This window comes from Lactuca sativa, chromosome 6 (genome assembly GCF_002870075.4).
Source record: "Lactuca sativa cultivar Salinas chromosome 6, Lsat_Salinas_v11, whole genome shotgun sequence".
In the NCBI taxonomy this organism is placed as follows: Eukaryota; Viridiplantae; Streptophyta; class Magnoliopsida; order Asterales; family Asteraceae; genus Lactuca; species Lactuca sativa.
Window position 1 is genome coordinate 22466437 of NC_056628.2, and position 14291 is coordinate 22480727.

At 33.1% G+C, this 14291-nt stretch overlaps 1 protein-coding gene across 1 annotated transcript; it reads left to right on the forward strand.

The window, feature by feature from the left end:
• The first annotated feature begins 12664 nt into the window (after nucleotides 1–12664).
• On the forward strand, nucleotides 12665–13813 carry LOC111899516 (ethylene-responsive transcription factor ERF086). Its single transcript, XM_023895352.3, is given in 2 exon segments — nucleotides 12665–12857; nucleotides 12860–13813. Coding segments are annotated over 2 exon segments (945 nt in total). The 5' UTR covers nucleotides 12665–12739; the 3' UTR covers nucleotides 13687–13813.
• Nucleotides 13814–14291: the final 478 nt, after the last annotated feature.

The window sequence follows — 14291 nt, forward strand, 5'->3', positions numbered from 1 at the left end:
ATGATCTCAAAGTTGCTTGATTATGTTTAAAAAAAATAGTGAACACTTAAATGATTAAACTATTGTTATAACTTATAATATATATATATATATATATATATATATATATATATATATATATATATATATAGTTAACAAGTACAAATTGTGAACAGGTAGATACATATTAGCTAATATTAAAATAACTATATTATATATTCTCTAGCCTATATTTTTACAATTTAACCCTTCCGCATATTATATAACTATCTGCTAATACCAGAATTTAATTTTTTTCTAAATGTAGATTAAATGAAAATTGTAATTGTATAGATGAACCAGGGAAATGATACCATGTAAAAAGAGGCTTACCCTTAACTGAACAGTCAAAGGTGTGCCACTCCTTCCAAACTGTTACTCTACATTTTGGCCAACACTATTATCAAGTAAAGTCTCCAAATTTAGAAACTGAGTACTCACCTACAACATAATTTTTTAATTCATTGATAGTTATTAAATTGATATTTGTTGGTATAAAATATGATGAGATTTATATTTTATACATACTGAATATCAACAACTGAGAGTAAAAAACAAAGAGTCTAATATTCATAATTTCAAATACTTATTAATCACAGTTAATACATTTCATCAAGAACTCCATGCGAGGACATGCTTTAGTCAAACCATCAACTTATTCCTATTAATAAGGGTGAACACTAGGAGAGGAAACCCATCTTTTAAACCAAAACCAATGTGACTGGTTGGGTTCTAGTTCTACCTTTTTGTAATAAAACATATATTTATTTTTTCATATAATGGTTAAACTAAGTTGAATTACATTTTTTTATCATGTTCTTTTACGATTTTTATGATTAGATTACTATACTTCTGTTAAGATTACGTGTTTAGTATTACTACTGCACTTTGTTTATCTTATATATAAAAGCTCACTAACTTGGTGTTAATTATTACTAAAATATTACTGCACTTTGTTTAATCTAATGTTTTCAGTTATGTAATTGTAATTGGGTTACTAGTTATTTCATGATTTGGTTATTCATGTGATGTTAATGCTTAGTTGCACATCAAAATCTTAGTAATTTACTATTTTGATGCTCAAGTTAACTGTAACAGAAAGCTTAACTACAATGAATTTAAAATAAAAAAGAAAAAGAATGCTCCAAGGCTGTCAATATAAAGCCATATACACTTATTTTTCTTGGGTTATCATAAGCAAATTAGCTTTTCGCAATCTCTTTTGTATCTTATGCCACTTGCCATTCGGTAATTTCACTTTGCTTTTATGTGTTCTTTTATTTCACCCATCCTCCCTATGGTTCAGGTTGATATGTATGTAAAAATAAATTGTCAATACCCTATATGGATGGGGCTCTTATAAAGCTCAAGAATAGATCAAAAATAAGAATAAATGTGAAAAATCCTTTGCAGATGAATTGTTGGTAGAAAAGTTTCTGATTTAGAAATTATACCAGTAGCTAACATGGCAATTTGATGATTGCCATGCTTTACTGAACTCTGCCCATCAACCATGATTTCTGCCATATGCAATACATGAAACCTATTATCAGAAACGAAGATGTAACAAAGAAGAAATATAGGATTTATGGCATATTCATTTTACTCTATTGATCGGTAACCAAATATGAACTCAAAATTAAGGGTATGTATAGATATGAGTATCAAATTTTACCAATCTTAAAATATCAAGACCCCTGATGTATTTTTCAAGTACCAAGTGCTAACAATCTATACCCTTATTATAAAAATAATACCTCAAAAGGATTGTAGACAAAAATTTCAAGGTAATGGTACGTGTAGGAGAGAGATCAACCACAATTTCGTTGTTACTATCTTGAAACCTTGAAGGAATTTCATGTTAAAGTCAAATCCTTACAAGTTAAATTCAGTTGCAACCAGCCATAAATTAATGATGATGAACCAACAAACCTACCAAATTTTTTCTTCGTATCTCCATATAATCAATCATCGGTATCATCTTCAAGTTGTTCGTATTTCACCCTGTCACCAGTTTCTTCATTTTATACATCTTTTCTTCAACAAAATCTTTTGATGTTCAGTCTGGCATAAAACTAACAGTTCGTGTGCACGATAAGTGGTTAGATACCGTAGAGCAAATCCTTAATTAGGGGATTTTTCACCTTTTTTAAAACAAAGAGTAAAATAGAGAGAATGATAATAAAGATAATGATACGAACTAAGTACACAGATGTATAATCTCTAGTAAATTCAGAAGAAAGTCGTTAAGTTCTTACTTTTTGCGAAGCAACCCCTGTTCTTGAAACCTTCATATCCATGTCACTTTCCCCATTTCGTTAAATTTTTCTCTAGTTAAATGTACAGAAAAAAAAAAACGATAGTTAAGCAAATAGAAGGAGATTTGTAGTGGTGTAGCTAGAAAAACAAATACATTTTGTGGATTTAGCAACCACATCTTCAAGAACGATGAAGGAGAAGATATGCTGGTGGTTAAACAATGGTGGTGGAATACAAGAGGTAGAGAGAGAAAAATAGGAGGTGTGCATTGAAGTTGTTTCTTCGGTGTGCTAGCGGTAGAGACGGAGGTGCGATGAGTGATTTGAGGTGTACAGGTGTGAGGTCCGAAGGTTGTGAATGGTCGATGGTTGTGTAGGGTTAGAGAGAATAAAGGAGATCGAGCATCAGTCTTAGTCAATCGTAAAAACTAAATAGAAAACTAGGGTTAAAGGAGGTTGAGGTTGAAGTAAGAAATGACTAGTACTAGGGCTTACTGTGGAGATTTAGTTATCAGAATCCAAGTGTGTGGCGGCTCCATCATCGAAGGATTTGGGCGGAAGAGGTAAACATGAAAAATTGCCTGAAGCTAATATCATTCATACGACTTCTTGATCCTTTTGCCTCCTTTTTCGATCTCCAGAGCTTGTGACGCCATTGGAAAGATGAAGGGATATCATAGGTGATCGATTATATTAAAGGTGCTAGCCTGAAGCGGGATTTTCAAGATTTTAGGGTTTCATTTCCCCCTGAATGCGCGTTCTATTAAAATTTATAAAGAGACATCGTTAGACGACACACATTTTATTATAGGTTCCCTCCATGCTTTTTTTATTTAGACACTAATTTTAGGGCACGCAATGCGTGTCCTAAATCCTTTAAATTTTGGTAGAGATGACATTATTTTGTGGACACACACATTTGCGTATCATAAATCACCGGGTGTCATGGTTTGCACGTCGTAAAAGGTTGTTTTTCTAGTAGTGCTGCTTCCTGGACAAAAAAACATACATCTACAACTGATGCTATCACCCCTTGTACTAAATACAACCTACAAAATTATCATTAATAAACAAATGAATATGTGAATAAGAAACTCTATTTCATACCATTCAATAAAAATCATAGAAATTAACATTGATTCACATTGTTAATCAACATTATAAATCATAATACTATAACATTTATTCACATTATGAATTTAGAATCTTATTTAAATTACATTTTCAACATAAATATGTACTTCAAAACAGATTCACAAAAAAAAAATTCTATAATCCATACTAATTTAAGGAACAATACAAACCAATTTATAACTCTATAAGTGTTCACACTGTGAATTAGCAAAACATCTTACATTCACAATGTGAATTTTTAAACTACTTTTGATCTTTAATAAACTGTATTTTGAATTTTCTAAACTTTTTGGCAAAACAACTTACATGAAAATTTTATACACAAAAATAACATAAAAAATAGATAAAACTTTTTCAGCATTGAAAACTATTTCTCATATATAATAAACAAATTACATACCTTGTAATAGAGTATTAGGACAAAGAGAGGGAATACGATTTCGGTAAAATCATCAAAATCTTCATCCTCATTCACTTTTTTTATCAATCAACTTTTTTATCATCTTCTTATCTCTCAAAACATAAACTTCACTTTCATCTTCAATAACTATAGATTCTTGAATGCAAAAAAATGCAAACTTGTATTACTATTTCTGAATGTCCAAGAAAATATTAAGTGTATAAATTTTCGATGCATACTTTTCAATACGGAGAGAAGTCATTATCTTGGGGGTGGTACTTGTAGACTAAAAATCTAATAAATGTTGATGATATATTTACTTCTCCATTGCATTATCAAATGACATCATGAACTTCTCTGAATTTGATTCATGATGCAATGTGAGAAATCATAATTTAGGCTCTCTAATCTTGAATTAGTTCGCATCAAACCATAAAGTTCAAGATCTCTTATATCATTCGGAATCCATAAATCCCTTATTTTAAAGACAAAATTGCAAGAATGGTCCCTGTGGTTAGGTGGAAATTGCCACTTTGGGCCAAAAAGGTTTGGGCTAGCATTGATGGTCCATAGGTTTGCATTTTGTTGCCACTTTGGTCCAAAACCTTAACTGCCGCCACTTTTCCCCTGTTACCATCCATTTGACTTGTCAAATGGAGGGTATTTTCGTCATTCCCTATTTTACTCCCTATATTTAATTAATAAATTCCTCTTCCTATAAGATCGATCGATGATACTACTGTCCTCAAGCTTTAATCCCCTCGTTCCCATCTTCTTCACAAGCCCTAACACATCACTATTCACAATTTCCCTCTAAAGAAATTAACAATGGTGTTGTGTTTCTGTGGTAAAATGGCTATTGTTCGCACTTCGAGGACCGAAAAAAACCTAGGTCGCCGTTTCTGGGGATGCCCGACTGAGGTAAACAAATGGATTTTGTATTTGCATCATTGTTGTCACATTACATGTTAAGAACATGTGCTATCATCATACCTAGATTGTTGAGGTAAACAAATGGATTTTGAAGGGATCGAAGTGTCGCTTTATTGGGTGGTATGATGGTTCAATGTGTGAATGTTCAAAAGCCATCATACCTGGATTGCTGAGGACAATAAACAAAGTGAAGGCTCAGACCATAAGACTCAAAATTTACATGTTATGCAGTTGGATTTTCTTTGTGTATGTTCTATTTTACAAGTAGCTTGAGAATTTAATAGTTTGGGTATGTAGTTTTTTGTTGAAGATGTAAGCTGTGAGCAGTAAGCAGTGTAATATTTTGGTAAGTTGTATGAAAGTAGTATTTTGTTCAAGATGTAAGCAATGTAATCCATGTAAGACATGTTTTGCAACAAAATGTCAATGGAAATTATATTTGGTATCTATATGTTGACCATTCCATTTATGTATGCAATTAACAACAAATTTAAACATTGTAAAATATGCAATTAACAACAAATTAAACATACCATAAACCATAGCATCCAATTGTATGATTTAAACATTGTAAAGTATGCAATTAACATCAAATTAAACATACCATAAACCATACCATTAAATTTCTGATATGTTTTTCCCATAAATCAAAAGACATACAGTTTTTAGTAACATACTATCAAGTACCAAAAAGAACATCAATATATCTTCCACACCAAAAGACATCAAGTACATAACATACAATAAACATAAGCAGCTGACATGTAAAACCGAAAAGACATCAAACTAGCTTCAAACCCCTTCAATTTCCTACTTGGCCCTTGCAAGTTCTAGCATTGTGCCCTTTATTTTTACACTTGCTGCAAGTCACACTAATAAACCTCCTTGTTAACTTCCCACTCCCACTTGCAGCATGAGTTTGACTCCCACTAGCCCCATCAGTTTGACTCCCACTAGCACCATTACCATTCTCTCCCTTCTTCTAGCTTCTTTCCCCTACAGATTGCCTTCTCTTTTTCTTGGGTCTCCCAGGCTGATTGTGGTGCAGAGGAGGGGTGATTTTAATTGGGCAATCACTTATAGGCCACATTGCTCTCCCTTTAATACGCTCTACCTTATGAACATAAGCTACTTTCCAAGTTTCTAGCCAATGCACCCTGTGGACATAAGTGTGTAACTCTCCAATCTTTTCACCATTATCTGCTTTATCATTTAGGACAGCTATGACATGTTTACAAGGGAGGCCAGTTAATTCCCACTTACTGCAGCTGCATACCCTTTCTGCCATGTCAACAACTTGTTGATCCTGCCATGGCCCTTTTACTTGGTATTTGTCTGAACAATTCCACCTAGTTGTGTACTGAGATGCCAAATAGACATTTTTATCCATAATCTTTGTTGCAGAAGGAGTTGTAGGCCCTACACACTTATTTTGCACCTTGATGACATTACATATTCTTTTCATCATGTATTCCCTGATGTACTCCAAGCAAGTTATTAGTGGCTTATCCCTTCCTTCAACCAATTTGTTGTTGAAAATTTCACAAAGATTATTTAAAAGCATATATGATATTGCTCTCCCTGAAATGTTGTCAAAAACAAAGTAAATAGTAAGTAAGACAGTGTACTAACAAAGTAATACACCTTAGGGGCAAATTTGGAAATTACCTGTGAAGTGGCTTCTTACCCAATGTTGTGGGGGGATCTGCTTCAACCAATTATATGCATCCTTGCAAATAAGTTGAATTCATTCATTAAGTGGTTGAACTCTTGGATTGTTATTGTTGTGGCACAATTCCACAAGTTTTCTTTGTGTTCATTGGATCTCCATGTTCTCTTCATATTATCATGTATATGCTTGAGACAATATCTGTGCTTAGCACATGGAAACAACTGAGCAATGGCTGTCTGTAAACCCTGTAAGGAAATAAAACATAGTTAGTATATTTCATGCAAATATAGTAAATTTAAGATACCAATTACATACCTTTTGTCTATCACTTACAAATGTGAAGTTTGAGTTTGCATATAGGTCTGAGTCATCTCCTAAAATCTCAAGAAACCATTTCCAGCTTTGAGTATTCTCAGACTCAACAATGGCATAAGCCAGGGGGTATATTCCATTGTTTGAGTCTACCCCAACTGCAGTAAATATCTGTCCTGGGAAAGGGCCCTTCATAAATGCCCCATCAAAACCAAGAAAATCCCTCAGGCAAGCTCTAAACCTTTTCTTCATTCCACCCAGACACACATAAATTCTTTTAAATCTTCTTGAGGTGGCATTGGAGTTGGGTTCAGACTCAAATTCTAACCTCACAGCTGTATCTGGATTGGTAGACTGTAGCTCTTAGACATAATCTCTGAGAACCTCATACTGTTTTCTGTAATCCCCTTGCACTTGTTTTTTTTGCATTAGATTTAGCCCAAAATCTGATGTATAGAGAAACCCACTTGATATTCCTTTTGCAGTTGCTCTTTTAAAGCTTTCACAGGGATTGTTGGGTTTAATTCAACCTGATCCATTATTTGCTTCCCAATGAACTTTGCAGTTGTAGATCTCACTTTTCTTGTATGCAAGCATCTGTGTTCGTGGTTATATGTTTTAATCATCCAACTACCATCTTTATTTGACCTAGAACCTTGTATCACCCAAGTACAAGGGGTAGGTTCACCGACATCACCCTCATTAAAGGCTATAGTCCCTTTGCATAAAGCTCTTAACCTTATTTTGTCGTTTTTCTTGAAGAATATATTCCTCCTGGTTTCCAATGCATGCAATTGTATTTTTTCCTTTAACTCCTTTTTATTTTTATATTTTTGTCCTATCCTAAAAGTAACTTTATGTATCTCCCCTTGAGAGCACCTTGTCTCCTTCCTTAATTCTTTTAATAAAATTCTCCTTTTCCTTTCCATATCAGAACCCTCATCCATTGAATCCCATTGGTCATTATCAATTACATCCAAATCTTCATGGTCTTTAGGGTCTTCATCACTATCATTATGCATGGGATTTGTTACTCTCTTTTCCATAAATTCAGCTTCCAGATCAACACTCATGTAAAAATCCTTTATATCTACCTCTACTTCAGGAATTATGTTATCCTCATCTACCCAAAAGTCACTGTCATCACTATCCTCCTCCCCACCACTTCTTTCATCACTATCCTCCTCCCCATCACTTCTTTCACCATTATCCTCCTCCCCATAACTTCTTTCATCCTCAGCTACATTATGAGTAACTTCATCTTCAACTCCAGCATCCATCTGATAACCCCCCATATCTACATCATCTTCAATTCCAACATCCATCTAATAACCCCCCATATCTACATCATCTTCAACTCTAGCATCCTTCTCATAATTCCTCATATCTACATTAGCAATAACTTCATTAACTACCTCCTCCCCTTCATCCCCTTCCTTCTCTTCATTGAATCCATTATCAAATTCAGAATTAGATTCTAAAATCTGTTGGTACAATCCAAGATCAAATTCATTAGCTGCCTCATCAAAATCATTAGGTGCATGATCCTTATCCCCATCTATATTAGCTTCACTAACATCACCCATGGCCAATTTCTTATTGCATGATGACAAAGATTTGTCCTTGGTCCAACTCCTTTTCCTATTATACTCAGGGGATAATGAGAAAGCACCTTTATTATGTAAAACAGGGGATATTGACAAAGCACCTTCATTATGTAAAACAGGGGATAATGACAAAGATTTGTCCTTGGTCCAACTCCTTTTCCTATCACTAGCTTGGTTATAAGTTGTGGTGGTTTCATGTTCTTCAATTTCATCTAATTGCTCAATAGCGACCTTTTTAACAGGTTTAGGAGCCATAAAGTAAGTAATCAATTTTGTAAAACCGTGTTCAGTGTACACCCTTATGACTTTATGCTCCTTCACATATTGGGCAAGATTACGAACATCATCATCATTTCCTAGGGCACATAGTCCAAAATGCATGTCTCCTTTGGGCAACCGAAAATGATAATAGATAACTGGGGGAACTGAGTATCCTAACCCTTTCATGATGGCATCCATTTCATGAACATAAAACTCTTCTATATCGACCATGTCAACATATGTCACAATTCCATCAATGTAGTTCACATCTGGAAACTTTGTGAACTCTCCCCCATGATGTAGCTTGATGGTAAACATAGTAGGGTATCCATCTTCAAAACAAGAACAAAAAGGAAGTTTCAGATGAGAGGATTTCACATAAAAAGGCAACTTAGTGAGCAAAATAAAAATTACGTACCATAAACCACCCTTGCGTTGAATGCTTTCTCATACAACCTTACATTCCAGATTGGAACTTGCATTAACTGATCAACTCACTTGATCGAAGCGCACAAGCTGGAAATGGGATTAGGGTTCTTGATCCTCAGTTAATGAAAATCGAAGTGGAAACGACTATCTATGTAATTAAGACTATAAATGTGAGTATGATCGACGCTTTTATCCGTATGGCGGTAAGGGATGGATACGTAAAAGGAATTTATTAATTAAATATAGGGAGTAAAATAGGGAATGACGAAAATACCCTCCATTTGACAAGTCAAATGGATGGTAACGGGGAAAAAGTGACGGCAGTATGGATAGCAATAGTATGGCCGACCATTATGGGTATAATGGTAGATGCCCGGGACCAGGTTATTATTATTTCTTTTTCTGCTTTTGTGTTAAGCTTCTTTATTTTTTTTAATAAATTATTCGCTACAAACGGTTTTTTTTAGTGAACGTGTCACAGCTTCCTCCTATTTTTTTTTTTTGTAAAGACGAAGAAAGTTAAGGTTTTGGACCAAAGTGGCAACAAAATGCAAACCTATGGACCATCAATGCTAGCCCAAACCTTTTTGGCCCAAAGTGACAATTTCCACCTAACCACAAGGACCATTCTTGCAATTTCGTCTATTTTAAACATAGACTTTAAGCGTTCGACTTCTTTGAGATCAAAATTATCTAACATTGTTGACCATCAACTTTCAAATTCTTGTGGTGAACATTGAAGATTCCATAATGGTTATAAACATTGACATCAATCTAAAAAAGAAACACATAAACATCAGTATTAAAGTTGAAATAAATTAAAACTATCATTTGAATCTCAAAAAACAAAATAATTACATAAACATTAATATGTGAATCATGTACACAAATGATAAACTTTAGGATGTCTAGTTGGTTATAAACATAGATAGGAATCAAGAAACAAAGAAACATATAAACATAGATATACATTTTCAAATAACATAACAATGTGAAACCTGTACACAAATGATCATAAATTGACAAAAAATTTGAAAAAAGCACAATTCACAAGAAAATTTATATAAAATAATAACTAAGATGGATAGACAAATATTTACATATTATTTTTACAAATAACAAAAAAAAATCATGAACAAGTATACACCTTTTCCTCAAGTTTTTAAGTGATGTGCCACATGTATAGTCTATGCTTGGATTCAAGAAAAAAACTAACAACCTTCTTCATTGATTATTCTTGATCTATTACAATCATCATGGGTTGATTGACAAATGCTTTACGACACTCATCGAACAACCACACATATGCATTTGCTATGTCACGAGCTAGTAAACCATCAGTAAAAGTAACATAATGCTTGTGGTGGTCAACTCCATTAAAAAGAACTAATACCATAGAATACCTGAAAACAGTTTTTAAAAATTCACACAAAAATTATAGTTTTACAAACATAATAACTGAACAATATTATAATAAGGAATAAGAATTACTTGTTTGTTTGATAAGTAGCATCAAAAGATAATACATCTCCAAATTCATTATAGTTGGATTTCAAAGTATCATCAGCCCAAAAAAGTCCAGTAAGATGATCATTAACATGTGTTTGGACCTCAAATGAACATTTTGAGAAATAAATTATGATTTTCATTATATCCACAACCATTTAGGAATCTTTGACACCAACTTTAAAATTTAAATCTCTATGAAATTTTTTATAGTCGACTATAATCTCTCCCATAAAATCAAAGCCATCCTTCATACTACTCAACAAGTTATAAGCTTTTGAAGCACCAATGTTACAAGTACCAACCTTATATATAAAGGATTCATCAAGAAAATCGATTTTTCTATTAATTCTTAATAAGTGCAACTAATCTTGAGCAACAAGTTCATGGTTGTGATCTTCAACAAACACATAAATCTAGAACATTAAAGAACATACATTCTTGAACTTTGAAACATGGCATCTTTTCTTCTTAGATGAAGTTTTCCTTCTTTTAACATCTCAAAATTTTTCATCAATATTTTCATTCTTGAACGACTGTAAAACCAGAACTACTGCATGTAGAATATCTAAGACGAACTATGCGATCATTATATTTTTTTTGACATGAAAAATTGACATCAAAACCAGATTCTTGTCCATAAGACTTATAAAAGTCAATGCCAATCTCTAAAGACTTAATATGAAAGGCTTTTTATGTATTAACTTATCGTAACAAACAAGCTTAAAAGATTTATTATAGTAGAGTTCAAAAACAAAACGATCATGAGAATTACTACTACTTGAACGATCAATATTCATACTTTAAGATGAGTGATTATTAACTGCAAAAGCAAAAAAAACATCTTTTTTATTAAATTACATAGAAAATGTGAAATTATACTAAGAAAAAAAAAACTTACTAAATTCTTTATTAACACTAAAGCACAAATAAACAAGATAACAATTAAACTTTAAAATATATGCACAACATAACATTCTCAAAATCAATAAAACTTTAGAAATAATTTGAAATTATTTAAATATAATAATCTAATTGATTATTTAAACGTTGAAGATTCATTATATACAAAGAAATGTCGCAGATGAATGATTACAAGAACAAACGAAGAAAAAAACACTAACATCAAATGTATATTCAACATTCGACATAAAATTAACAAATTAACAATAGAATTATAACTATTTGAAGATTAAATGGTAAACTCATGACATTTGACAATCAAATAACTACAATAAAAATAAAACTAAGAGATTGAGATACCTTTTTTAGAGTAGCTGTTATTTTGTAATCAAATCATGTGTAGATTTTAATTGGTAAACTTCAAATTTGAAAAAGTGTTTATTATATAATCGATGTTATATATGAATGTATAAATTATTTGATTTTCTGTAAGGTATATAAATGAACCCTCTACAACTTTCGATAGACGAATAACCTGGAGATGATAATCTTGGTAAACTTATATTGTAGACTCATTTAAAGTAGGAATTTGCTATTTATATTGAAACTTATAAGTTAGTAAGTTTAAATCTTATTTTTAGTCATATTCATTAAAAATTGATAGTAACTAAATTGATGGTAACTAAAAAACAAATAAATTTATATCAAAATTACGTATTATTATTTAACAAACATTTACATTATTTTTAAAGAGAACTATATATTAATAATATTTATGAATTTTAACACTATTTTTATAATGCTTTTTATAGTTATTTATTTATTGAGTATATTGATAAAACTAGATTTGTAAGACTGATTACCCATGAATGGAATAATTATGAGTGGATCAATACATTGAACTTTATCCTCTCTGATTAAACCACGTTGAGAATAATTGAATATGCAAAATCTCTCTCTCTCTCTCTCTCTCTCTCTCTCTCTCTCTCTCTCTCTCTCTCTCTCTCTCTCTCTCTCTCTCTCTCTCTCTCTCTCTCTCTCTCTCTCTCTCTCTCTCTCTCTCTCTCTCTCTCTCTCTCTCTCTCTCTCTCTCTCTATAAGTACTCACATCTTTGAAGCAAATCTCATTCAAACTTCACTTGCTATCCACTTCTCTCTCTCTCTCTCTCTCTGTCTCTCTCTCTCTCTCTCTCTCTCTCTCTCTCTCTCTCTCTCTCTCTCTCTCTCTCTCTCTCTCTCTCTCTCCTTGTATTTCTATTATATCTATAGATATATCCTTGTATTTCTCTTTCACTCTGGTACAAGAATGTCTACCCCAAAATCTTCTACTAAGATCCAATCCCTTGAAGCCAACCCTCATATTGACGTGGGTTTTACGATACTGCAAAGGAACACATCCATTCCTCAGCCAACAGAAAGAAGAGGCCGAAAAAGGAGGCGGAGCCAGGGCGGTTCCTTGGTGTCAGGAGGCGGCCATGGGGAAGATACGCAGCGGAAATAAGAGACCCCACAACCAAAGAAAGACATTGGCTTGGAACATTTGATACTGCCCAAGAAGCTGCCCTTGCATATGATAGGGCTGCCCTATCCATGAAGGGTACCCAAGCAAGGACCAATTTCATCTACGCTACTGATCACGCTAACACCAATTTTCACTCTCTAATATCTCCTCTTGATGTTCAAACCTTATTCCAGCCTGCACAACTCTTTAACGCACAGCCTTCCCACCATGCTACGACCGCTAAACAACCAATCAACCCTACTAATTTCCCCCAGAATCCAAACCAATCAGGCCTTGACAAGTGCTACCAATCCTCCATTGATGACCACCATAACTTTTTGATTAGTGAAGGTGACAACTCTGGTTACCTCGGCTCCATTGTACCTGATGATTACTTAAACCCCAGAAAAAATAACGGGAATAACGTAAATACAAGTCATGATGATCCGACAAGTCAGCGATCATACTGGGATCAAAGCAGCCAACTTTTTCCTTCTAATGATCAGCATGAGTATGGCGATATCTGGGGTGGTAGTAACGATAGTTCATGGGAGACGTTGAACGGATATGAGCTTTCAGCAATGGTCAACTATCCAGATACATCATCCATGTGCGAGGAAGAACGTCAGATGGTAGGTTTATACGATTCAAACTTGAGTTATGAACTAATGGCTGGTGCTAGTAGCAACGTGACCAATAGTTCAACGAGTACTAGCTGCTCCTATAGTGACATAATTGGCGTTGGGTTTTAAGTTTTGTGTGTTGAGTTTTGTTTCTCGAGTAAGTTTGTTTCAATACATGTTTAAGTCTACCTTGATTTAACCGAATATATATATATATAAATCTAAACATTGAGTTCTGAATTATAACGACTAGTTTTAAGATATTTAAGGTGTTAACCCTATAAAGTGTTTACGTACACCTAAGTTACCCACACATGTTAATGTGTGGGAAAATTCCCACATATATTTTTATATGTGCACTGATAATTTTTAGTGACTATCAACACTTAGGGTATGTTAATAATACTTTTTACCGACACTTTATTTTGGTGTGAAAATTTTACTCAAAAATCGGTCATGCGTAACAAGTTTTGTATCCACACATGTAGCAAAGTTTATTAATACAAACTTAGAAATTGAATATATGTGTTGACAATTTGTTAACTTTCACCCGACACATTATTTTACTATTTTTATCAAAATGACGTGGAAATTTTACTACCGATACATATTTGAATATTACATATATGTTTGGAAAATTCATTAAATTTTAACCGATATATATTGTTTACATGTTTTTTTTTTTTTGGTGTGATATTTACATGTTAATGTGTAGTTACGTAGGATAACCAAAT